Below are 23,384 nucleotides of genomic sequence, written 5' to 3'. Positions count from 1 at the left end.
TCCTACTTTAATCCAGTGCTTCTAAATTATTTTTGCAAGGCCCCTCCTGGGAAAAAGAAAGTTTCGTGCCCATTATAGAAGACCGTTATATATATTATGCCTTTAAAATAGATTGGCTGAGACATTTTATTAAGAATCCAACTTAAATTTGGAATTTAATTCCGGATTCTGGTTCATCAGCTGTTTGACTCAAACGGATCTTTAATGTCACACGAAGCACTCTGCCTCAAATATAGCATTAAAATACCTTAAATGGAGTTTAACATTGTTTTAAAATCAATGCCTAAATGTGTTACGTTGTTATTCAAAAGCTCATCATTGCAGAGTCCAACTTTATTACCAATTGACCCAACTAAAATAGAAACAGGACAAATTTGTTTTTCCTCTTCATGTAACACAAATCGCTGTATAAGATCACTCTTTCAGAAGGATGTTGTTTCCATTCCCTATGTAGTTCCTTATTGGAATAATTTAGTTTACCAATTTGAATGGGAAAAGATCTGGAATCTACCAGCAAAACAGTTTTTAACCAATAAAGTAAAAGAAATCTCATTTAACCCTTGTGCTATCTTAGATGACCCCCCCCCCCCCCCCCTCACATTGAGGTGTTCTCCCTACCATGACAAAGGTGGATAAAGGTGGAAAGATTTCATGTAATCCATGGACACCAGTGAAGATCACAAATCATTGAAGAAAAAAGGTTCAGAGCACTGTCTAGTGGGTCTAGATGACCCAACTCCCAATGTTAAAGTGCCTAGGATAGCACAAGGGTTACACTAATCCATAAATTCTACCCATCCAAACTATATCTGCAAAGGTTTAAAGAAGATATTGATGTAAGCTGCTCTTTTTGTCAAGAACAGCCTGAAGATGCTGTACATTTATTTTGGTCATGTCCCTTTTCCACTAAACTCTGGTCTAAAGTTTGTCATTTCATTTCTGCCCACATTGACTCAGACTTCCACCTGTACTTAGAACATGTTATGTTTGGCCTCACATACTCTCCATCTCATAAAAAAGAACAATTATACATCATTAACATTTTATTGTTTCTATGCAAGTGGAACATTCATAAATCCAAAGTTACAAATCATACGCCTCATTTTTCTGTCTTCATCAATGAGTTCAAACAATACAAGGACACAATAAGAAACTCTGGCAATATGAAAGACATTTAAACATTCGATCTGTGCGTCAGTTTCAATTTCTTTGTGTAAAATGTAATAATAAGCCCCTGGTTTGTTACTTTCCTGTTTCTGTCTTGCACTGTTGTGTATTGGATTGTTGCGTTCAATAAAGTTTAAAAAGAAAACCATCATAAAATGGCGCTTTGTCGGTGCTCAACTACGGAAGCCGAGAACAGCCTACTCTGCTTTTTCGACTTTTTCTTTTGTCCTTGCGGTCCCGCCGTACCCCACCGTTGTCATAGCAACAGAAACATGGCTGCAGACACAACTGTAAACAAAACTTTTGCCGCTTTTTACCAAGAGTTTTGTGTTCAGCTCAAAATCAACATTAACAAAGATGTTTTAGAAATTCTAGATAAGACATTTAAATCCGGGTAAGTCTTTGATCCTGAAATTTGAAGCGACAGAAAGAAATTGATTTAATGTTAAAAATAAACAAACACCCATTTTGTTTAGATATTAAACGTTTTCACCATTCCGTGTCTTTATACAATAACAAATGAAGGTTTGACATTTTTCTACCAATAGAATGAGGATTTGCAGTAGTTCATACTTTTTTATTGTTTCTTTCTCTATTATGGTATCTTCAATTTTTCATCTATTTCAACCATTCAACTATTCAAATTTTCAGCTCTTCCATATTTTTCCAGTCGTGACTTTTGGTCTTTCAAATCCTTGAACTTTTCAAGATATTCCAGGATTTGGAGGACTTTTGTTCCATTGAAATACACGGGGAATCCTTGGTGCAGAAGCTCGCTGGTTCGATACCCGGCTCAGGCATTTTTTACAAACATACCTGTTTTGTTATTGTGCTGTTTTCACTTTTTTCATGGTCAACTTTGATCATTTCCTCATTTAATTTTTTATTTTTTGCCAATTATTACCCTTTAAGTTTCCGTTTCACCCTGTATTTTCTTTTGGAAATGCAGCTCCTTTAAGTTTACTTTGTATTTTTAAACTGTTGTCATTTCTAATTTTATATGTTAACCTTTTTCTGGAAAAATTCACATTTAGGCTAACTTTTTTATAGTTTTTCCTTTAATGAGCCGTGCAGCACGTCTGCTGCTCTTTTTCTCATCCTAAGGTTTTGTGTTCTTTGTAATAACAATAATGGTAATGTAGAGACACAAACGGCTGCTTTTGTTTGTTGTTTATAATGAAATTCACAGGTAAAGTTTTAGCATTTGTTCAGTTTTTTCATTGTCTGTCAGCAGCAATCAAAGTACCAAAATGCACCCCTGTCTAAAGGTAGATCTGACTCAGTGGCGTCCGTCTTGTCTGAAGGAGCGTCTGCTTGTCCAGGACCTTCACATTAGATCTGCCCGGAAACGGAGGAAGACGAGCTCAGAGGCTGGAGGATGAAGATGTTCTGGTTCTCTCAAAGTGTCTGCAGAACGACGGGAGGGTGACGGGTCAGACTCAGGCTGTTCTTCAAACAAATGCTCCGATCCTTTTCAACCTTTTAGTCATCGTCCTACAGCACTTTGAACGGTGGTGGAAGGTGTGAGTAAGTAAACTCATTCGATGAACCTGTCAATCATTGCTGTCAACAGGCCTGGATGTGAGCTACAACAACATCAGCGATGGAGGGGCCAAACACCTGGCTGACGCTTTACAGGTAACCACCAGCATGGGCTGGAAACTGGAACACGTGGTAAAAGCACAAAGTCTTTCCAAAAAAACAAACATGATGAAAAGGTGTTTTCATTTGTATAATCATAGTCATAGACTGTAGATTCAAGGCTTCATTTATTTTTGCATAAATTGGGTTTCTGCCTCATAAAACCCATAAAAACAGGATTTCAGAAAACAGTAGAGAAATCCTCGTTTACTTCTCAGCTTTTGCAAAAAGATAAAGACAGAAATTATGATGACATCAATCAAAACACAGTCTTTTTAAAATGAGTCTGAAGTCTTCCCCATATTGAACCAATCTAATGACCTGTGGGAACCTGAGCAGGTGTTTCAAGTTTAGATGTTTAGATGATTAGTTGGCGAAACTCAGTTTTAAATATTCATGTCCTGAAAAATTTGAGCAGATTCTCCAATTTTTGTGGGTTCATGGGCTGGAGCCCAACTCTGCCAAAAATAAACAAATACTTGAAATCAACTAAACGGTGAATCTATATTATGTGAAAGTTAATTTTTTGTAATGAAATGATGGGAAACGGTCGGTATGACTTTAGTTTGTGACATGTAGTCGATGTGAGTTTTCACTCTACAGCTCAGCAGTTCGGCTCTGAAGTTTCTGGATCTGAAGTTTAACAACATCCAGGCAGACGGAGCAGAATTCCTCGCCAACAGCCTGAAGGTTTGTCTCTTTTCAAATGGCCACAGCTGACACGTTTTCCTCTTAATTCATTCCAACTGTATTAAGCATATTATGTTCTTCATCGCTCAGAACTTCTTTTTAAAGTGCGTCAAAGTCTTACGTTTAACCCAATAGCAAATGAGACCGAATCAGATGACATCACACCTCCAAGTCTGTCATGCGAGTGGTAACTGTGGAATGCTGCTGGTTTGCACCACACACCTGTCTTTAATGTGTGTGACGCTGTCCTGGAGCGTCAGGAGTGTCTGACTGACGGCGGCCGGCGGTCTTCCTGTGTGCAGAGCAACAGCAGCCTGCTGTCTCTCAGCCTGTCGGGGAACCGGTTCGGGGACAGAGGGGGAGTGAGCATGTCCCGCATGCTGCAGGTCAACAGCACGCTGCAGATGCTGCAGCTGTCTGACTGCAACCTGGTAACTGCGCAGATGCAGCCGTCTGCAGCTGACAGCAGTGTCATGAGCTTTCTTCTGCCCCCACAGGCAGATCGGAGCGTGGCGGCGCTCGGCGCGGCGTTGAACCGTAACACAGCTCTCCAGGCCCTCGACATCAGCCGGCCTTTGCTCTTCAGTCGGCAGGTACAGACACTGGCATCAGAACATCAGTGCTTGGCGGAGGTCCGTACATTCATGGGTGACCCCCCATCCATCAGGAGGAGTGGGCGGTGCACTTCTCCCAGATGCTGACAGTGAACTGCAGCCTGCTGGAGCTCCACCTGGGGAGGATGGGGCTGACGGACAGCGGCATGGAGACGCTAGCTGAGGGTCTGACACGGAACCGCAGCCTGCGCTACCTGGACCTGCGCTGGTGACAACGAAGGCTGATCCCCAACTTCATCCTCCTCTTCTTCACCTCACTGTGCTTCTGCTGGCCTGCAGCAACCGCGTGACCCGTGACGGCGCACACCATCTGGCTGAAGTGCTGAAGCAGAGTAAGACCCTGGAGATCATCGATCTGTCGTCTAACAGGATAGAAGACGAAGGCGCCGTTCACCTGAGCGAGGCGATGGCCACGCATGGCTGCTCCCTGAAGGAGTGAGTTCTGCAGCTCCAACCGGCTCCTCGCTGTGACGCTCTGACGTCTTCTGTCAGAAAGCCTTCATCTTACAGTTAACGTTTCTCTCACTTTTTCAGTGAGGAAGTGAGTGCACTTCAACATTTATTTTTAATTAAGATTATTTCTTAATTTATGACTACATTTGGTCAATTCCCTGCATGAAAATTACAAAAATAAACCCTCTCCATGTTTGACAATTAAGGTTTCCTTTAATTTTCAATGAAACTGAAATTGATCCATAACATTGATCAAACTCAGAAGAGTCTAACTGAAAGGGTGGAACTCCCTATGAAGACTTTCTGCCAGTGTGGATTGCTTACATGTTCTGCACTTTGGATTCATTTGCAGCGCTGGCTCGCTGTGTGTCTGTCAGACTGTCTGTCTGCAGGAACTGCATCAGGACGGAGGGCCTGCTGTCTTTGGCTCAGGCCGTGAAACACAACCAGAGTCTCACACACATCTACGTCTGGGGAAACCGCTTGGATGAGCCAGTCTGTCAGGTAGACTCCTCACTTCCTCTCCCAGCTGCAGCCCTTTCCAGGAGCTCTGCTGCTTCCTCCCTCAGGTCTTCTCCGAGCTCATCTCCAGCGGCCGCCTGCTGCCCGAGCACACGGACGTCAGCCCCTACCAGGTGGACGGACGGCTTTTCCTCGCTCAGGTCTTCCAGGGTCTAAGGAAACAGATTTGCTGCATCGACCGTGACCACAAACGCACCTGAGGAGGAGTCTGGACATCCTGTCTTGTCCAGATGCAGCAGCTCCTTCCTCTGCAGTTCTGCAGACTAAATAAACCACCTCTGCTGAACGCGGCTTTCTGTATATTTGATAGCAAAAGGTTGAAGGAGTCTGACATCTGCTGTGTGACAGAACTGGAAGGATCTGCCCAGGCCCTCCTGAATCCAGCTGCTGGAGGAAGACGACGAGGAGCAGCAGCTGAAAAACCTCTGGAACATTTTAAAATGGAGGCCTCTGGGATTCCATCAGTCAAAACACATTTTTAGATTATTGGCTTTTAAACTATTTCTCATCAAAGATGTCTTCTGCATTAAAATCCAAACATTCACCCACACACAGAGGTCGACAGCAGCCGCCAGGTTTTTATTCCATTTGGACTTGAAATCTGGAGAAGATTTTCTCCCAGAAAGTCCCTTCAGACAGAAAGCTGCTGCTGCATCATTTCATCAGCTGAATCAGACATCAAATCAAATGTAAGGAACTTCATGTTCTTCCTCTGATGTGTGATCTTTTCTCTAGTGGATTCCTCTCACCTTCATGTTTGCTGCAGCCTGATATTTTTCTTCAGATAAAAATTTAATTTAAATGAATAAAACATCAAATAGTGAGTCTCAAGTTCCGATGACAGTCTCCAGTCCTGCTGCTGATGAAGGACATCTAGGACAGGTGTGGTACCTGATCTTTTGTGGGCCGGTCCTCACTCCTCAGGCGTGTCATGACCACTTGACTGGAACGTTGAGTCTGTCGTGTCTGAATCCCAATCCACCAGGAGAGCTCTCGTCTTCGTGCCGTGGATAAGCCTCCGTCTCTCCTGAGACGTGGCGGTCCACCGCTGCAGCGCCAGCCGGGTCAGCGCCGGCATTTGAGGCAGGGCGTGGATCAGAGCGGGGAGCCAGGCGCTGCAGGAAGCAGACGCCGAAGGCCTCAGACTGAGGTCCAGGTCCTCCAGCGAAGCCAGACCTCCCGCTGCGAACACGGCGGACCAGCCGTCGTCCGCCACCGAGTCGTTGTAGGACAGATCCAGAACTCTCAGAGAGGACAGAGAGCCTCGCCTGCAGACTGCAGCTGCACACAGACGCCCAAAACACCTCTGATCAATCCAGAGGAGTAAAATATCTCCAGTTTTATCTTTGTCACAACAAAGAATCACCTAAAATATTGCATATAAACCAATTTATGTCTGTAAGTATTGATTACAGGCACGTTAATCTCATCTTCTGATGGTTGCTGATGATGCACACCTGGAAGAGCATCATCCCTGTCATACCACCGTCATTTACCAAAACAATAAATGTCATGTCAATTATCAGAACATTAGTCCAGTTATCACTGAAAGTTTAAATAGGTTTTCACAAAACGTGGACTATTTAAAGCACGGCGTGTCGTGTTGTCATGGTAACAGCACTGCGCCCGTAACGACCTCACGCTGTCCTCGCTCTTTCCTCTCTGAGAAGTGACCATCATGACCACAGTTCAATAAAGCGTCCGTTCCAAGAGAACGTTCACCTCTTCCTGTTTGTTTCTGTCCAGATGATGAAGCAACAAAAACAAAATCTACACATTTCAATTCCTCCTCGTCTCATTTCCTCTTCCTCGTGTTCTCTTCTGCTTCATCCAGTCTTTAGTTGTGTTTTGATCTTTTTCTGCGACGATAATGTCATGAATTTAAATGAAAAGACCTCAAAATGAGGCCTTTCACAGCAGTCATCAGGTTCAAAATAATTGCAATAACAATAGATTTACTTCGATTAACTAACAAAACAGGAATTGCATGACGGCACTAAAATAGATACAGACTAAATGTTGTTTTATAAACCCAAAAGTTATAGAAGTTTCTGCCTGATGATCATGACTTTGTAAGTCAGTCATTGAAATATTGGTTTCTCTTTTAAAATGAACATGTTTACATGACTGCCACACAAAAAAGAAGAACTAAAGAGTTTTAAAGGGGAGACTAAATTGATGTTTGTGATTCTGTTACCGAGGTGATGCAGGTCGTCTGCGCTGAGCCTGCAGCTGCTGAGGCGGAGCTCCACGATGACAGACGGCTGCAGCGCGTCCAGCAGCAGCGCCAGGCGACCGCCGACCACTTTACACCAGGACACGTCCACGCTGCGCAGGTGAGGCACTGCCAGAGCTGACACACACACAAGAACGTTACCTGATCCTCCATCCGTCTGTTCAGCCCCATTCCTGACAGTTTTTTCACTCACCTGTTTCTCTTGCTTGTTATTTTTATTTTATTATTTTACTGGGGGGAGGGGGGGGGGGCCCTTAGGATAATTATTGTTTAAGACATTTTCAAATAGTTTGAATTTCCTCTACAAACTTCCTGATATCGATCTGAATTTTTAAAAACTAGAAACCTTTAAATAAAGCAGATAATATTTCACTGCAGAGTTGGTCTAAAAAAAGCTGAATCCTTTTTTCTGATGAACTGGAAGGTTTTAGGCTAAAATGAAGCATCCTGACCTGCCTTTCTGCACAGCTTCTGTGTGGTTCGTGTCTTTTCAGGTGGTGTAGCGGTTAGCACCCGCCTTACAGCAAGAAGCCGCTGTTTAAAATCCCAACTGTGTCTTTCTGTGAGGAGTTTGCATGTTCTCCCTGTGGATGTGTGAGCGTAATCCAATTTAGACACAAGATGCAAGACAACTTCATTTGTTCACTACACAACTGCAGCCCTGCTGACCTTTTGGGAACACTTGACCTGTCCTAAGGACAGGTGGGTGGAGGTGGTGAATTACTAAAACAACTGGTTGAGGTGAGGTTCTAACCTGCTCCACATTATGAACCAGTCTGAAGTTTTCAAACCACGTTTAGAGATACAGTAAGTCAGGTCACAAGTTTGATTTCAGAGGGAGGTTCTCAAAAGGTTAGTGTGGTTCTGTGTGTGTGTGTGTTTCTCTGTGCGTGTTAGTGTGGTTCTGTGTGTGTGTGTGTGTGGTTGTGTGTGTGTGTGTGTGTGGTTGTGTGTGTTTACTCAGAGCAGTGAAGGACTCCTGGCTCAGGCTGCAGCTGTTGAGCGGCAGCCGCCTCATTTGGGTCAGGGGGAGGGAGGAGACCAGTGGATGGACCACGCCCCCCACCTCCATGTTGGACGACAGGTCGAGCTGCGTCAGCGCCGTCAGGGTGGGCAGCGCCTGGACTGGAGACGACGGGTCACATGACTGCGGCAGGAGCCTGCAGCTCGCTTTGAGAAGCACTCACTCAAAGCCTCCAGGTCGGCGCGCGTCAGAGCACACAGGTGCAGGTCCAGGCTCTCCAGGTGAGCCACGTGAGCCAGGTGGAAGGTGAGGTGGCTCAGGCCTCCGGACAGGTGCTTGTTGCAGGACAGGTCTAGCTCTCGCAGGGAGGGGAGGCTGCAGAGGGAGGCGCCTGCAGGGGAGCAGACAGAGAACACGACATCATCTGCAAGTGAGGAGATCCATGCAGGAGGCATGCTGGGTAATTTAAGACAAACTCCTGGTTTTGTCGTCCTCCAGCCGTTTTAAAATGTGTTTAAACTGAACGATTATTGAATCGTGAATTCTGAATTCTTCCTTCTGCTTTCCATTTCTTCATCATTTATGTGCTCTGTGGTATTTTCCTGTTACTGATCTGTTTGACGTTTAGTTCACACAACAGATTATCAAAAAATGATTTCATAGAAAAGCTTTGGTCCAGTGGAAAAGAAGATTATGAGGATTAGAGAAACAGTAGCTGCAGTTAGAAAAGTGGAAGCAAACTTTCCTGCTGTTTTTCTAAAGGAAATGCATGAAAAAAAACTGAATTCAGTGAATTTGTTTCTAACCCTAGAACTACTCAAGACATATCCCCAATTTGTAGTTACAAGGAAAAGATTTTTTTTAAACAAAGAATCTGGTATCTAAAGGACTGTGATCACAAACAAAGTTTGTATGAGGAGTTCTGAGGACAAACGGGATTGTGTGGTTGTCATGGAGACTGCATCTTTGGAGAAATCAAGCAGGAAGTAGAAAAGTCTTTTACTGAGAGCAGCAAGACTGTCTGCAGTCAGGCCACAAGCCTGTAGGCGGAGTGTGGTGAGGGGCGTGGCCTTGGAAAGGGCGGCTGCAAACTGACGGAAGCCCACGCCGTTTGAATCCTCTGACAGCTGGGGGTTACAGGAGACGTCCAGAACGCAGAGTCTGGGAAGAGTGGCCACCATTCCCCCTGTGGGGGTAAGACATCACACCAGCTGACAAAAACCCATCACAGAAAAGAGGGAGCAGCGGTCATCAGAGTAAAATTTGCACCTAATGCTGAGGAATCTGCGTCTGTAAGCTGACAGGCCACTAGGTGGAGCTCTCTCAGAGGAGGCTGCAGTTTTCCCAGCAGGTTTTGCAGAGCACCACCTCCAACACCACCGTTCCAGGACAAATCAAGGATCTCCAACAGAGGAATGCAGGCGAGAGCTTCCCCTGCAGAAAAACAACACAGAGGAAGCCTGCAACCTGCATTCTCTCTCACTACCAGCAGGGGGGGGCAACACCGCACAAAAAAACTTAGAAATCAACCATCAATCATAATTAAGTTAAAGTTATTTTAGGCATCCAAGATGAACTGAAATGCTGCCGTTTGATAAAATTCTCACAGTCAGCTTTTGTCTAACTAAAGCAGGAATGGAGGACATATACAGCAGAGTATTAGGGCCACCACAAAAGAAAATAAATTAAAGTAACATACAAAAATAGAATATAAAATTATGAGGAAAAAGTTGTAATTTTAAAAGAAAAAAGACATGCTTTAGTAAAAATTAAAGTTGGTTGTGTGAGCCTCCATCCTCATTAAATCCATCATGTATGGTGATGTCATAAGGCTTTAGTTTATCATAGGAATCCATGTCCCATCATGCATTTGGAGCTCTGCAACTACACTGCTGACGACATAAACGGCTTGCCTGCTGGAAGTCCACTCCTCATGGGTCAAAAACCTTCTTCTGAAGAGGTCCAGTTTCCTGCAAATTCTTTTCAATGTCCTTCTACTAAAACCATGTTGACTCACTGAAAGACTCAGCATTTCCTTATTAGAGAAACCAAAGCGGAAGTAACCGCTAACAATGCGCTCCACATCTCTCATGCTGATAATATCTCTGTTTGTTGTTGTTTATATTTTTCTTAGTAAAAAGACTAATTGATTGAGATTTTCATGTAGTAAATTCTTAATTCATAATTTAGGAAATTAGAACTTTATTCTCATAAAATTCCTGAAATGTTGACTTTTTCCTAATAATTTTACGACTTTATTCTCATGATAGTGTTTATTTTTTTATTTTTATAGTGGCACCTGAAGCTGTAAAATCTTACCGTGCAGAAGAAGGGATACATGCACACAATGTTGTTCAACCTAAACGACCTGCTGCACTGAAGCCTCACCCAGAGCCGCTGCATCCTCCCCATCCAGCCTGCAGCCGCAGAGCCTCAGCGTCCTGACCCCGCCCACCAGCTGGAAGTGTGAGGTTATTGCTGTCAGGCTTCCACCAATCAGGTCATTCCAGGACACATCCACCTCCTCAAGCTGCGGGAGCGACTGCAGCAAAGATGCTGAGAAGCACAGATGAGAATCTCTTAAGCTCCTGTCCAGCTCCGGGGATTCTCAGGTGTGTCCGTACCGAGCTCCAGCAGGTCTGTGGCCGTCAGGTCACAGTGGCTCAGGCTCAGGCTCCGACTGTCGGCTTTCCTCCCCAGCTTCTGTAGGAAAGCGCACACTCGCCCCCAGCCCACGTCCCCCTCGCCCTCTGCAGGTGCTGCCCAAACACACAAAGCACAGGTTCAAATCCCAGCTGAGTTTGCATGTTCTCCTCGTGCATGGGTGGGAACTTGATGTCATTGATTGTTTGGTGATTCTATTTTTTTCCTTGTCCTGTCGAGCAAACGAAGACACAGAATGGAGCTGAGAGCCTCTAGTGATGGACGTGTTTGTTACTCATCCAGTTTGCTCATATAAACCCCTTCTGTAACAGATGTAAACTTTATTGAGTTTTAGCTGCTCAGACAGGATGGGGGGGAAGAAAGAGAGAGGAAAAAAGGGAGGGGAGGGGGTGATAATAAGGTCATGGGATAAGATGCGTGTCATGCGCAAATTATATGCACTGTTTCTCATACACACACGTGCACACACACCATCCAAATAACTGTATTTCCTGATGTGTACTTAATGACATCGAATGCTCCAATGAATTCATTGATTCCAAACTGCCCCTAGGTCTGCATGTGAGTGTGTGGCTGGTGACTGTTAGAGGCCTTAGATAGATGGATGGACGAACGCAAGGACGGATAGATGGACGGACGGATGGATGGATGGATGCTCAGCAACAGAAACACAAAGGTTTGATCGGAAAGTATTTGTCAGTCTGGCTCAAAGTTCTCATTCCTAGGTGATGTTGTCTTCTAGCTGAATCATGACATCTGGACTTCAAACCTTCTTACTTGATGTGTTTCACCATCATCCAAGTGGCTTCATTATTCAACAACAAATCTTATACCAGTAAGTGGTTGCTACGGACCTGTTACCTTCAAAATAAGGCGTGTGTGCAGCATTTTAGTCTTCTGACTGTTACCGTGTCAACAAGCAGAGCAGACACATTTGATCATTGTTGCTGAACGTTTTCGGTGTTGTTCAGAACAACAAAAAGCATTGTAAGGTGCAGCAGTCGGCTGCAGTGAATGCAGGGGAAGCAGCGGTGTTCCCCACCTGGACTCGGTCGGTTTTCCTCTCTGCAGTCCGGCTCATCCTCAGGGATCCCGGTCCGCTCTGAGGTCCAGGACAAGAAGCGACCCAGTGGCTTCCTGTCTGAGCGCTTCTTCCGGATCTGACTCATGAGGACATCGAGGGGGGAGCGCCTCTGACTGGCACCATCTCGCCCCTGTGGATTATCTGACCAAACATACAGGGATTCCTCCTCAAAAATGCTTTGCTTCAACAGATTAGAATTAAATGTAGATTATGGATTTTTGTTCTCTGACTTACTGTATTCAAATATCACAGTTAAACTGTTTCCAGAAAGGTTTATACAATTTAGACTATTGTTGCATTAATTACTTTTATTTGGAATTAATCTGATTCTAAAATCATGTGGTGACGTCACGCAGCAGTCATCTGACTGGTCGCTGAAGTCCAGCAGGTGACTCTGGAACAGTTCTAGTCTCGCAGAAATCTTCATGTTCGTTCACTTAAACCTCAGATCTTCTTACCTGCAGCTTCCATTGGAGGATAAAGGCGCAGCTCTGTTCCAGCATGTAAAGTAATCCCGCAGGTGATTCGGTTTCAGTTTGGCCGAACTATAAGGTATCGAACAACAGAACCCCCTAAAAGCAGCTCTGTGTAACCACGAGTTACATAAAAAACACAAAGATCCGTCAATAATTAAACCTTTCTTCGCTAACTCACATCTTCACAGCGCCTGTTGAACACCTGCGTGACGTCACGTATCGTGCTAGTCAGGTGGCTGAGAAGCCGGAAGTGCTGCGACTGTGTTTACACAAAATAAACCTACAGGTTAAAATTCACATTCGGTTCTTGCTTTCATAATTTTTTTGCTAAACACTTCTACAAATGCTACAGTTTGAACCAAACAATGTTGGTAAAATTTGATGGTTAAACGTGTATAAATAAATAAATAAAAACCACAACTCTTAAAAAGCTCTAATGGAGGAATCATTCATTCTGCCAGTCACACTTCCTCTCTGAACGTTCTGTTTGTAGACCTGTAGGTTCTGATTTATAGCTTTGCTTATTGTTGGTTATTGATTCCTGTAACACAATGAAGCACACTAAAATGGATTTTGATAATTGTACATAAGGATATTTTCTAGGCTCACTATGGACCCCTTAGTACCAGTTGAGCATGGTTCCAACCACACAGTCTACCTGAGTATTGTTGCTGACCACTTCCGTCCCTTTCCCTTTAGAGAACCTTTGGGATGTGGTGAAACGGGAGATCAGCATCATGGATGTGCAGCGCACAAATCTGCAGCAACTGTGTGATGCTGTCATGTCAACATGGACCAAACTCTCTGAGGAATGTTTCCAGAACCTTGTTGGATCTATGCCACCAAGGATTAAGGCAGTTCTGAAGGCAAAAGGGGGTCCAACCCGGTGCCAGCAAGGAGGATCTAATGAAGTGAGTGTACACTAGACCATGTAGGCCTAGTGAATGAATATTTAATCAGACTAAACTGGAACATTCTAAGTTTACAATATATAGACAGTCTATAAAAAGTAAACTGCCTAAATTTTAGCACTAGTACTAGTATTACACTTTAATAGACTACTTTTTACTAACTATCTTCTCAATCTAATTTCACTGATTTTTTTTTATGCCTAATGAAATAATAAATGGCGTATACTAATATAGCATTTTTGTCTTATTTTGTGCCTCAACTTGCCAAAAACAAAATAATGTCTGGAGGTCAACGTCGCCTTTATTGTGAGTTTTCATAAGTGCTGACTGATGTGGAATCCTCAATAACTGGATATGAACAAAATCACATCTATAGCTTCCTCCACTGTAATGTGGGTGGAGTTTTAAAAAAGCCTTGTTACCATGGAGATCCAAAGTCTGAACAATGTATGGATCATATTCTATCGTCTTTATCATTTCTGTTCATACATGGTAGTTTTTTTTCAATCAAAATGGTGATAAACAGCAGCAAACTTGAACGTAAAGAAAATCCATCCAGATGTCATTTCATAATCATCTGTATTTATCCTCTGCAAAACTGGTTTAATTTTTTTATTAACTGAGATGTTTTTCACACTAAATTTGTACCAATTTTTCCAGCAATTTTACATTTAGATTCTCTAGAAAAAGGTTTTTCCATAACCTTTTTTCCATGTGAGCACTTTTTTTAAAGAACTTGCCTCAACTCTAAGATATTTAAATGAATAAAAATATTTTTCTGTAAATATCTTCTTAACCCAACTTCTAACATCTGTTCTGTGGATTCATGTTGATAAATTCCAGCATCACCAAAAAAAACATAAAACTCCTAAACCTTTAAAATCAGAGAAACAAATGAATCCATCATTTAAATCAACGTTGAGAATTCTGGAGTTTTCTGTGGTTCATTTTAAACATCTTATTGTCTCTTTAAAAACATAAAACTAAATTATTATTGGTTCCCAGATGAGTTTCAATCTTTCTTCCAATAAACTGTTTTGCATTTCTGGAGCTGCAACAACAAATGCTGGAGAAAGAGCAAAGATGTTTGGAAATTTCCTTTATTGAGCTGACATCTGCTGCAGCACAGGGTTTCCTCTGCACTGATGGACTCCTGCAGGCTGCAGGATTGTTCTCCAAGTCCAAAGCTGCTCCTCTGCTCCTGCGCTCCTCTGCTGCAGCTGAACAGACAGGAGGAGCAGAGAAACAGAGGAGCCTCCTCCCCAGGTGTTCCTGCTGGTTCTCTTCCTCGTCCTCTTCCTCCGTGAGGCCAAATAAAAACAAAATAAACACTAGATGAGTGGCTCGGCTGGGAGCTCTTCTCAGTCGTCGTCCACTGTGGGTGTGATGGTCACGCCCCTTCTGATCTGCCCCCAACCAATCAGACTAGGGACAACAAAAGCAGATTGATCACAAAAATATACAAAAGCGGAAAACGGACATATTGAACGTCGTCTTCAGATTAAAGGAGAGAACTTTGAAAAATGTTTCCTAGACTTCCTCGTACCGCCAGTGTTTCTCCACACGCCGACTCAGAGCGATCTTCTCCCCCACCTCCGTGCACACGGGGTTGGTGAGGACGATCTTGGCCAGATCGGCCTTGACGGCGCTGACACGCCCACCTGTTGACAGCGAGCCGATGTTCACCATCAGAACCTCGTTTTTGGACAGTTTCTGGACCTGCAGGACAGACGGGCAGCCGGTTAACAAGAGGCCTGCTGCCGTTGAGACTTGCTGTAAAACAAACTTTTTCCCAGGATGCACTGCTCACCTTGGCTGCTTTCTTGTCCCCTTCTGTGCGCACTCCCAGCAGCCTTCTGAGCAGGAAGTAGGAGATCTCCAGCTCCGTGAAGATCTCAGGCAGCGCGCCAACAGCCCCCAGAACCTGGCCGACCATGCGGTCAGCCCGGCACAGCGTCGGGTCGATCTTTGTGCCCACACCTGCACACAGGTACACCCGTCAGGGCTAACGTCTCTGGAAAAGGTCAGTGAGGTCAGCGCAGGCTTTTAGGACCGTCACGCCGACCTTCACTCTCTGGAAGAATGTAAAAGGTGAACTCTGCTGGACACGCTGGCCCTGGCGGCGCAGCAAACACCTCACCTATCAGGCCTCCGGGCGCGGCGTACTGCAGGTCGTTGTGTTCAGCGAACAGAGACACGATCTTGGAGAAGATGGGTTTGCACATCAGCTTTCCTTCCTGGTCTTTGGAGACGATTCCCGGCCGCACCTCGATCTCCTGGCCGACCTGCAGCTCCAACAGGAAACCGGGTCAGAGGTTCTGAGCCGACAGAAGCAGCTGATGAGGATGACTGAGCCTCACCTTCAGGACTCCCTTCAGGATGCTTCCTCCGGCCACGCCTCCTTTCAGATCGTCCACCTCGCAGCCGGGCTTGTTCACGTCAAAAGATCTGATGACTGCCAGAAGAAGAGAAAACACGCTCACACAAACGCCAGGACATGAAGTAGCAAAAGTCAACCGGCGTTGTGCTCTGACCGATGAGTCTGGGCTCGGAGATGAAGTCTCTGACGGGAACTGGGATCTTCTTCACGATGTACTCACAGACCACCTCGATGTTGTACTTGAGCTGGGCTGAGATGGGAATGATGGGGGCGCCCTCAGCTACTGTGCCTGCAGAACAAACCCAGTCCTCAGTGAGAACGCTCTGCAGCGGCAGCAGCGCACAACCGCCTCAGCGGCTCACCCTGCACGAAGGCCAGGATCTGCTCGTGCTGCTCCTTAGCCTGGCTCTCCTTCACCAGGTCGATCTTGTTCTGCAGGATCAGGATATGCTTCAGCTTCATGATCTCTATGGCAGCCAGATGCTCCGACGTCTGAGGCTGAGGACACGACTCGTTCCCCGCTGGACAGACACAAACACAGCTCAGCACAGCACCAAAGAAATAAAACAAACAGTTTGACTGCAAAAAGGTTTTAAAAAATTAAAAATGAAGTACCACAGAGAATAAAACACTTCTTTTTTGACAACAATAAAATTCTGATTCGAACAAAACCCATTTATTGACGGTATTCTGATGTTTGTTCAGAGACCGTTTGAGAAATATCAGCTGCATCATGGGAAATCAAAAGCTCCAAACTATTTTACTGAAACATTTAAAAAAAAAAAACAAAGTCTAAAGAAGATACAACTATGACACTCAGGAGCGTTTCCATAGTTACAGTGAACGCACACCATGACAGGAACAGGCAGAGTGTTAGGCTGTCAGTCATTGACGTGTGGCATTAAGAGCAGCCAGAGGGACTTTATCATCCAATATTGACATTCTGCTCAAATGTTACTTATAGACAGTAAATGTAGTAAATGTCTTTGTGGGCTTAAAGGTGCTCATGTTTAGCGGTTTGGGTTTTTAGACCAACACCTCTTTAATGAAGTGCTGGACGTTCAGACCGTAAACCAGCACGGTCATCCTGCTGAATCCAGACGCATTACGGCGAGGAGCGGAAACTCCATGACTCTTACCGATCAGCAGCAGAGCTGCGTCCATGACCGCGGCGCCGTTCAACATGGTCGCCATCAAAATGTCGTGACCGGGACAGTCCACGAATGACACGTGCCTGCAGGAGGGGGAGGAAGCTTTGAGTGCATCATCCAGTCAGGGTTCACAGAGATCATGTGTGGGAGAATGAACACAACGGGCTCTGAAAGGTAGGCTGAGCCTTCCTGAGGTCACGTGGTTTCGAGTGGAATGTCTTTTCTAGTCTCCAACGGGTCTTTGCTGCCTCACCTGACCAGCTTGAAGTGTCCTTTGGTTCCTGGGATGTCTGTGGGAAACTCATCCGGAGTGCTGCTGCCACATGACCGATAGCACTCCGGTCTGGGACAGCTGGGGTCGTCCAGCTTGTAGACCTGCAACAGAGAACAGGGGGTGGGGGGTGAGGATGGGGTTCTGGACTCTGGAGTGGGAAGGAGAGTCTGTCCAGCTTCCATACATATAGTGAACACCGGGCCATCAGAGGTTCTGAAGCAGAGATTACTGAACACAGCACAGCCCCCCCAGCTGGCTAAATCCATCACGGCAAAGTAGGGGTGTTGGGAAAAATCGTTTTGGCGATATGGTTCATTTGGCGATACTTTTATGGATTTAAAATGCTGTCAGGACGATATTTCTTTAATTATTTCTGACCGTCCTTCAGCGTCTGCCTCTTGTTTTCAGCTTCAATCTCCAACCACTAGTTGGCAGCAGAGAACACAGAGCCTCTCAGAGCAGCTCCACACCACACAGAACAGGAAGAGCTCAGCTAGAGGCAGCTTTTTTATTGTTATGAGACATGAACTACTAAATTTTTATTTAGGATGGTACCGGACCAAAACTCTATGTCATGTTGCTGCCAGTAACATATAAAAACGTGGATTGTGGTGCTTTTTAGAGGCTCAGATAAGAACAGCAGCTGCACAGCGGCTAATGCACTCAGCATCAACCAAAATGCTATTGGCAAAGCGGGCCAAAGTTCTGCAGAACCTCCAAGCAATAGATTCTAGTTAGCGACTTGATTGATCAGAGGGATGTGTACAACGCTCTGAAAAAAAGCCGACATTGTGGCGATGAGCGTTACTAGTTTACTTCCGCGTGTGAGAAAGCGTAGCTGCATCAGTGCAGAGCAGACTGTGATGTAAACAAAGCATCTTTGCAACATTATAGCGTCTCCTTCATCCTGTCAGGCTGCCTCATCATCATCACTTTACTATTTCTGTGTTTTTCCCCCTTCATGTTTGAAGCACTATGAATTTGCCTGGGTAAAAGCAACTTCTATATGAGATACAGTGCTTAACATCATTAAATAAACTCAATTTGACAATGTTACTACTATGTAAGGCATATAAATATTCAGGTAGAGGTTTTTTCTAAGTCATGCTCTTAAAAAAAGACAGAAAATGTGTTCTGGTACAGAATCGGGATACGTATCGCTTCTCCAGACTCTGACCAATACACAACCCTACTGCTCATCAGTCTGTTCTGCTCCACTTCCTCCAGTAGAACTTGGGTTTCATGGTTGGGATGTTTCGTTTGGGGGCTGTCTACATCAGTGTGCGTTTCTCCGGATCAGAACTCAGCCCTGCTCTCACCTTCGCGTTGGCATATCCTAACTTGATGGTGATGTTCCTCTCCAGCTCGTTCTTGAAGCGGACGGTGTGAACTCCAGAAATGGCTTTCACCACCGTGGACTTTCCATGGGCCACATGACCAATGGTGCCTGAGGTGGAGACAACAACAGTGGACTCAGAACCGTCTGGGTTTTGATTTTTTCCCCCACAAAGGCCCCAAAACGGGTCACTTGGTTACCGATGTTGATGGTGGCCTGTCTGCTGATGATCTCTGGAGAGAGGGGCGTCAGGGTGGACACATTCTGTCAAGAGAACAAACCGTGAGAGGCTGAGCGCACAGCGACAAAAAACAACACAAACACAGGAGTTCTGTCCGCAGACAGACGACCCGGTTTGGTCCTGGAGCTGAACAAAGAGGATCAGGACAAGAATGCAGAGAAAAACCTCAACTCTAACATCAGAAGCAACTGAAACCAGCAACTGTCTGAGTCAAAGTCCTGCCTATGTGTTTACCCACCGCTCCACATGCTGGGGGGTGGGGGTGGGGTAAAGGAATACACACATAATAAACCATTACTCCATCACATGGGAGGGGTGAGTAGTTTGAGACCTGGAGGAAGTATTCCACTTCATTCCAGCCGACAGCCGTGGCATCAGACTCAGAGGTGCTGGTTCTAATCCCAGCAGCAAACTGCAGGCGTCCTGACTGAACTGTTTCAGCAGCAGAATTTAAACGGAACTGCAGCAGAGTCGGGCAGTGAACGCCAGTCACTTCTGCTGAAGGAACAATTTAGACGGGTTTAACGGACAGTTGGGAGCAGAGCTTTAGGAACAACCTGATTTTGATGATTCACTCTAGCAAACATTAACACCAGTTTCTCTGCTTCACATTCTGATTATACGCAAAAACTGGATTCTTTCAGTGAGATTTTCCCCTCGTTGGGAGTTTGGAACCACAGTCTGTGGACCTCTAAAGCCTTACGTTTGGGTGATTCTGAACTCTGTTGTTGTTCGGTCCTTTGATCTACCCAGTACATGTTCATCTTCTCCTTTTATCTTCTTCATATTCGTTATCAGATGATGTTTGCTGGGCGTCTGATGTGCACAGGGCAAAAGGAACTGTAAGAGAATTGTGGCACACCTGTGCAGCTCATCACCTGGTCTGGCTCTGCAGTTCAACCGATCATCTGGAGTTTGTTATGCAGTGATCGGGCTGAACTGGTACCAGCACTAAGAACATGATCCTCACAGAGCTGCACGTGTGATGATGTCATCAGCTCCGAACTATGACCATAGGCAAAGGGCAGTGGGTTCTGGAAGAAGCCCGTTTGCTTCCTCCGCTGGAGTCTCCCAAGCGGCCGTGAGGTGTGATGTCGCAGGACCAGTTCTGCAGTTAGAGGTCAGATGCATCAGAGCGTTCAGGCAGGACGTCTTCTTCAATGGAACCTTCTTCTGGGTCAGTCTTAGGTAGAGCAGCTCAGTGGCCTGGTGGTGTAGCGTTCCCTGAGACTGGGAGGTTGTGGATTCAAATCCACAGTTGGATCAAACTAAGGATTTTAAAATGTGGCTGAATGCTTCCCTGTTTGACACAGAGGGTTCAACCGCTAAACGGTTCCTAAATGCAGCTGTGACTGCCGCTCACCGCTGCCACAGCGGACCGGTGACCTGTAGGAAACTCATTTCCCACAGCCGGGTGTTTGACTGACGGGACTGTGACTTCTCAACATTCGAAAGGTGCTGCAGAATCCTGCACAAGCGATCCGGAAGAGGAGGCGGTCCAAGTGCGTCTGGGAAGCAGTGGGTCTCTCAGAGTGATTTAACATCCACTCCAATGAAAACAGTGTTTTTAACATCTTCTTGAGGCATCTTTCTGATGATGGAGGACATGAATAAAGACAATTAAGATGAGAGTTGAGTTTCAGAGTATTAATTTAAACTGTTGTGAATCAGGAGCAGACGCAAAAACGTAGCTGGAAGAAGTTTGTATCGTCTGAACTGGAATCTGAGTCAAAAATGGATCGCTGTAGTGTTGCTCGCCATTTGTGAGAGGGGCCTGACTGCAGACACGATGGCGCCAGACATAACCACCCAGAAATTATACAACTTAACCTCATCCTAACCCAAAAGGATTCAGAAAAAATAGGAAAAAAAACTCTTATGAAAGCTAAAAATGGGAAAAAAGCGCAACTGTTAGGGTCACCAGTTAAAATAAAGTTTTTCTGTGCGATGTGGGGGGACTTCCGGTTCCAGAGGAGGATTTCTGGTTCTGGACATTCATGTCTGCAGCTGGGTCTTCTGGATTTTTGTTGCCCAGATCATGTTAGGTTAGGGGGTGGAAAGGGCTGCAGGAGAGCATGTTAACAGAGAGCTCTCAACAAAAGGCAGGGGAAGGGGGGGCAGACTTACTCTCAACAGTTTCTCCCACAACTCAGAGGTGAAATTCTAATCCTGCAGATTTCAAAGATCTCCATCTTGAGGATTCTGAGCGACTTGTTGATGTAGATGCTGAGTTTTCGGATTGATCCAACTTTGATCTGATTGATTCTCCTCTTGGTCCAGACTGGGGTTTCCTTTCCATCACACTCCTGACTGCTCCTGCCGGAGCTTCCTCCTCCCACCTGTTTTGACCATAGTGATGTCTCACCATCATGACGATTCAATAAACATTAATGCCATTGACAGACATTTTCCTTTGGTTTGGTTATAAAGCGGGTTCAACTTTGTTGGTTTTCTTAAGTGTGGGACCTTTGGACAAAGTGATTTAGTCCTGTAAAAGCACAGATGGTCAAACAAATAAACCTGGAAGTATCTCGACTATCTGAACCTGTGGAAACGGGACAGAGGGAACCGGACCCGGGCCGGACGGCTCATGTCATGAACGGGACTGTCACTCAAATCCCACACGAAGGTTACAACAAAAGCACTTATTATCCAATAGTGAAGAATCAATGGAATTCGAACGACTGGAGTGAATGTGAAAGGAACAGAAGGGGGGCATGTGCTTTCCGCCCGGCCGTGCTGCCTCCGTCATGTGCCGGGTGTTGGCAGGCATGGCAGCTCCGACGTTGCTTCGCGGTCGTGTTTGTCTTTCTGAGCTCCGTTCCTGTAAAATAACCAGCCAGCGGGCTCCGACACACAACCGACACACTGCAGGGGTGACAAGGGGACACTCACCAAAGTGTTGAGGTCCTGTTTAGCCAGGTGAGGCTGCCCGAGCGTCGAACCGCTTTCATCACCCGCCATCTTGGATGAAAGAGGAACGAGATAGTAGGCTCTGGCGAATGCCTGAACAAGGCAGAAAACAATCGCCTCAGTTCAATTAGATTATATTTTCATTCTCTGTAGCTTTTATCTTTTACTGGGACCAGAGTTAAATCTCAGAATAGGAGAACACGATCTGGGTGATGGATGTATTTCAGTTTATAAATAACTTTAGTTTGAACCCGCGTGTTTTATCCGAGTGGCTACGTTGGGGTCCTTCCTGAACAGATGATGCAATTTATCTGTTCTGGTCCTTTTCACAAGTTTTTTTAATCAAGTTATCGCTGTCCACATTTTTTGTAGATCTATTCATCGTTTAAAGGTTCCTGTTTAGGTTAACATATTACCTAAGTAAAAGCGTGTGAATGATCGGGTTCGTGAATGAGTAGTCGAGGTGCGTCCTTTGAAGATGACGTAACAAAGTGACGATCTGTAGTCGTTCTTCTAATTTGTAGTCCACATCTGTACTTTCTGTCAGAAACAACCTGAAACCTGCTCTCATTTATTCTGGTCTTGTGAATTCACACAAAAATTTTGGAAAAACATTCACAAATTTATCACCGACTCTATTTTTGCTGATATACAACTTTACTATAAAAACGTACTATTTGGTTTCCATAGTTTTGATCTCAAAGACCGTGATGCTTTCTTTTGTATAGACATGTTTTTATTTATGGCTAAATTTCATGTTCACAAAAGCTAATTTTACAATAAAAAAACTGATTTCTTTGTGTTCAAACTAGAACTGCAGCAAGTTAATTTTAGATTCAAAAAATACAAAAGCTCAAAAATAATTAACATTTGTAAATCTTTTGGAATACTGACATAAGTTTACTCTAGCATTTTCTCTTTTTTCCCTATGTTTATTTCTTTTTTCTTTCTTTATATTTAATTTTTATTCCCTTTTGTTTGACTGTTACTGATAATTAAAATCTTCCTAAGGATGTAACACGTTTATTCTGTATTCAGAATTGTAATGTACATTATAGAAGCATAAATGTTGCATTTTTTTGTTCTGTATGTTGCAATTGTTCAATAAAAAAATAAATAAATTAAAATTCCTGCCACAGACTTGAATTTCTAATGAACTCCTTCCACTCTGCAGAAACTATGATCTAGAAAAAGACACAGGTTTTTTGATTGTGACTAAAAAACTGCATCAACATAATTAAAAAACCACTGGGAACACTTTGACATTCACATTAGCGGTGCAACAAAAATGGTGATCAATATCAGAGGATCCAACTGTAGAATTTGGATCCAAATTTCAGCTCAGACGAGGAAAACAAAGACCCACATGGATTTACAGACAGTGGAGGAATCAGAATGAAGCAGAGCAGGGAGACGCTAGCCTGCCCAGCGTAGCTTCAACATCACAAATACAATGTTTTTCACAACATTTTTTTGTCTGCTCTCGATTCACAGTGATTTGAATACAGAAGTACTGAGAAATACAAAACCGAGCTTAATTTTTTAACACCATTTTCATCAGAGTGTGTCTTTAAGTTTACAATAGTATATCAAAAGTAAACTTCAAATATACTGCCTTTTTAAGTGTAGACTGAGGATACTTGTAGTACAGTTAAACAGGTTCCTTT

At 44.5% G+C, this 23,384-nt stretch overlaps 3 protein-coding genes across 7 annotated transcripts; 1 reads left to right on the top strand and 2 right to left on the bottom strand.

Annotated features, from left to right (window-relative positions):
- Positions 1 to 1,408: 1,408 nt before the first annotated feature.
- lrrc34 (leucine rich repeat containing 34) lies at positions 1,409 to 7,400 on the top strand. Of its 3 annotated transcripts, none has more exons than XM_020712495.2 (10): positions 1,409 to 1,561; positions 2,472 to 2,599; positions 2,741 to 2,805; positions 3,412 to 3,498; positions 3,801 to 3,929; positions 3,996 to 4,091; positions 4,166 to 4,320; positions 4,392 to 4,547; positions 4,918 to 5,069; positions 7,289 to 7,400. In XM_020712495.2, exons 1-9 carry the CDS (start codon positions 1,440 to 1,442, stop codon positions 5,054 to 5,056), a joined length of 1,077 nt encoding a protein of 358 aa, XP_020568154.1. In that variant the 5' UTR covers positions 1,409 to 1,439; the 3' UTR covers positions 5,057 to 5,069; positions 7,289 to 7,400. The 3 variants fall into 3 exon arrangements, with proteins under 3 accessions (XP_020568154.1, XP_020568153.1, XP_004080852.1); XM_020712494.2 differs by lacking the exon at positions 7,289 to 7,400 and adding an exon at positions 5,135 to 5,373; XM_004080804.4 differs by lacking the exon at positions 7,289 to 7,400 and adding an exon at positions 5,135 to 5,373 and having other exon boundaries at positions 1,411 to 1,561; positions 4,943 to 5,069.
- Positions 5,646 to 12,601, bottom strand: lrrc31 (leucine rich repeat containing 31). Of its 2 annotated transcripts, XM_011488636.2 has the most exons (10): positions 12,494 to 12,601; positions 11,994 to 12,176; positions 10,912 to 11,046; positions 10,676 to 10,843; positions 9,557 to 9,721; positions 9,291 to 9,473; positions 8,511 to 8,678; positions 8,284 to 8,448; positions 7,285 to 7,440; positions 5,646 to 6,368 (listed from the first exon to the last, which is right to left on the bottom strand). In XM_011488636.2, exons 1-10 carry the CDS (start codon positions 12,504 to 12,506, stop codon positions 6,001 to 6,003), a joined length of 1,704 nt encoding a protein of 567 aa, XP_011486938.1. In that variant the 5' UTR covers positions 12,507 to 12,601; the 3' UTR covers positions 5,646 to 6,000. The 2 variants fall into 2 exon arrangements, with proteins under 2 accessions (XP_011486938.1, XP_011486939.1); XM_011488637.2 differs by lacking the exons at positions 9,291 to 9,473; positions 9,557 to 9,721.
- Positions 12,602 to 14,504: 1,903 nt separating this feature from the next.
- Positions 14,505 to 22,181, bottom strand: eif2s3 (eukaryotic translation initiation factor 2 subunit gamma). 2 transcript variants are annotated; one of them, XM_011488596.3, is made up of 13 exons: positions 22,134 to 22,181; positions 21,700 to 21,810; positions 18,764 to 18,827; positions 18,547 to 18,674; positions 17,207 to 17,328; positions 16,942 to 17,036; positions 16,165 to 16,323; positions 15,957 to 16,091; positions 15,783 to 15,877; positions 15,563 to 15,707; positions 15,233 to 15,402; positions 14,969 to 15,141; positions 14,505 to 14,847 (listed from the first exon to the last, which is right to left on the bottom strand). In XM_011488596.3, the coding sequence occupies exons 2-13, from the start codon at positions 21,766 to 21,768 to the stop codon at positions 14,784 to 14,786; spliced, it is 1,419 nt and encodes a 472-aa protein (XP_011486898.1). In that variant the 5' UTR covers positions 21,769 to 21,810; positions 22,134 to 22,181; the 3' UTR covers positions 14,505 to 14,783. The 2 variants fall into 2 exon arrangements, with proteins under 2 accessions (XP_011486898.1, XP_004080851.1); XM_004080803.3 differs by lacking the exon at positions 22,134 to 22,181 and having other exon boundaries at positions 21,700 to 21,826.
- Between the last annotated feature and the right edge of the window lie 1,203 nt (positions 22,182 to 23,384).

The sequence above is a fragment of the Oryzias latipes genome, chromosome 20, assembly GCF_002234675.1.
Source record: "Oryzias latipes chromosome 20, ASM223467v1".
Classification (NCBI taxonomy): domain Eukaryota; kingdom Metazoa; phylum Chordata; class Actinopteri; order Beloniformes; family Adrianichthyidae; genus Oryzias; species Oryzias latipes.
This window is presented reverse-complemented; position numbering and strand designations above follow the sequence as displayed.

Coding starts and splice junctions, on each gene's coding strand:
- eif2s3 (XM_011488596.3), bottom strand. CDS start 21,768: ATGGCGGGTGATGAAAGCGGTTCGACGCTCGGGCAGCCTCACCTGGCT. Junction 17,329..18,546: donor TAGGATATGCCAACGCGAAG/GTGAGAGCAGGG, acceptor TCTCTGTTGCAG/GTCTACAAGCTGGACGACCC. Junction 16,324..16,941: donor CGCAGCTCTGCTGCTGATCG/GTAAGAGTCATG, acceptor GTGTCTGTCCAG/CGGGGAACGAGTCGTGTCCT.
- lrrc31 (XM_011488636.2), bottom strand. Junction 11,047..11,993: donor GGAAAACCGACCGAGTCCAG/GTGGGGAACACC, acceptor GTGTTTGGGCAG/CACCTGCAGAGGGCGAGGGG. Junction 9,722..10,675: donor GGAGGATGCAGCGGCTCTGG/GTGAGGCTTCAG, acceptor GTTTTTCTGCAG/GGGAAGCTCTCGCCTGCATT.
- lrrc34 (XM_004080804.4), top strand. CDS start 1,440: ATGGCTGCAGACACAACTGTAAACAAAACTTTTGCCGCTTTTTACCAA. Junction 1,562..2,471: donor GATAAGACATTTAAATCCGG/GTAAGTCTTTGA, acceptor TCTTGTCTGAAG/GAGCGTCTGCTTGTCCAGGA. Junction 5,070..5,134: donor TGGATGAGCCAGTCTGTCAG/GTAGACTCCTCA, acceptor TTCCTCCCTCAG/GTCTTCTCCGAGCTCATCTC.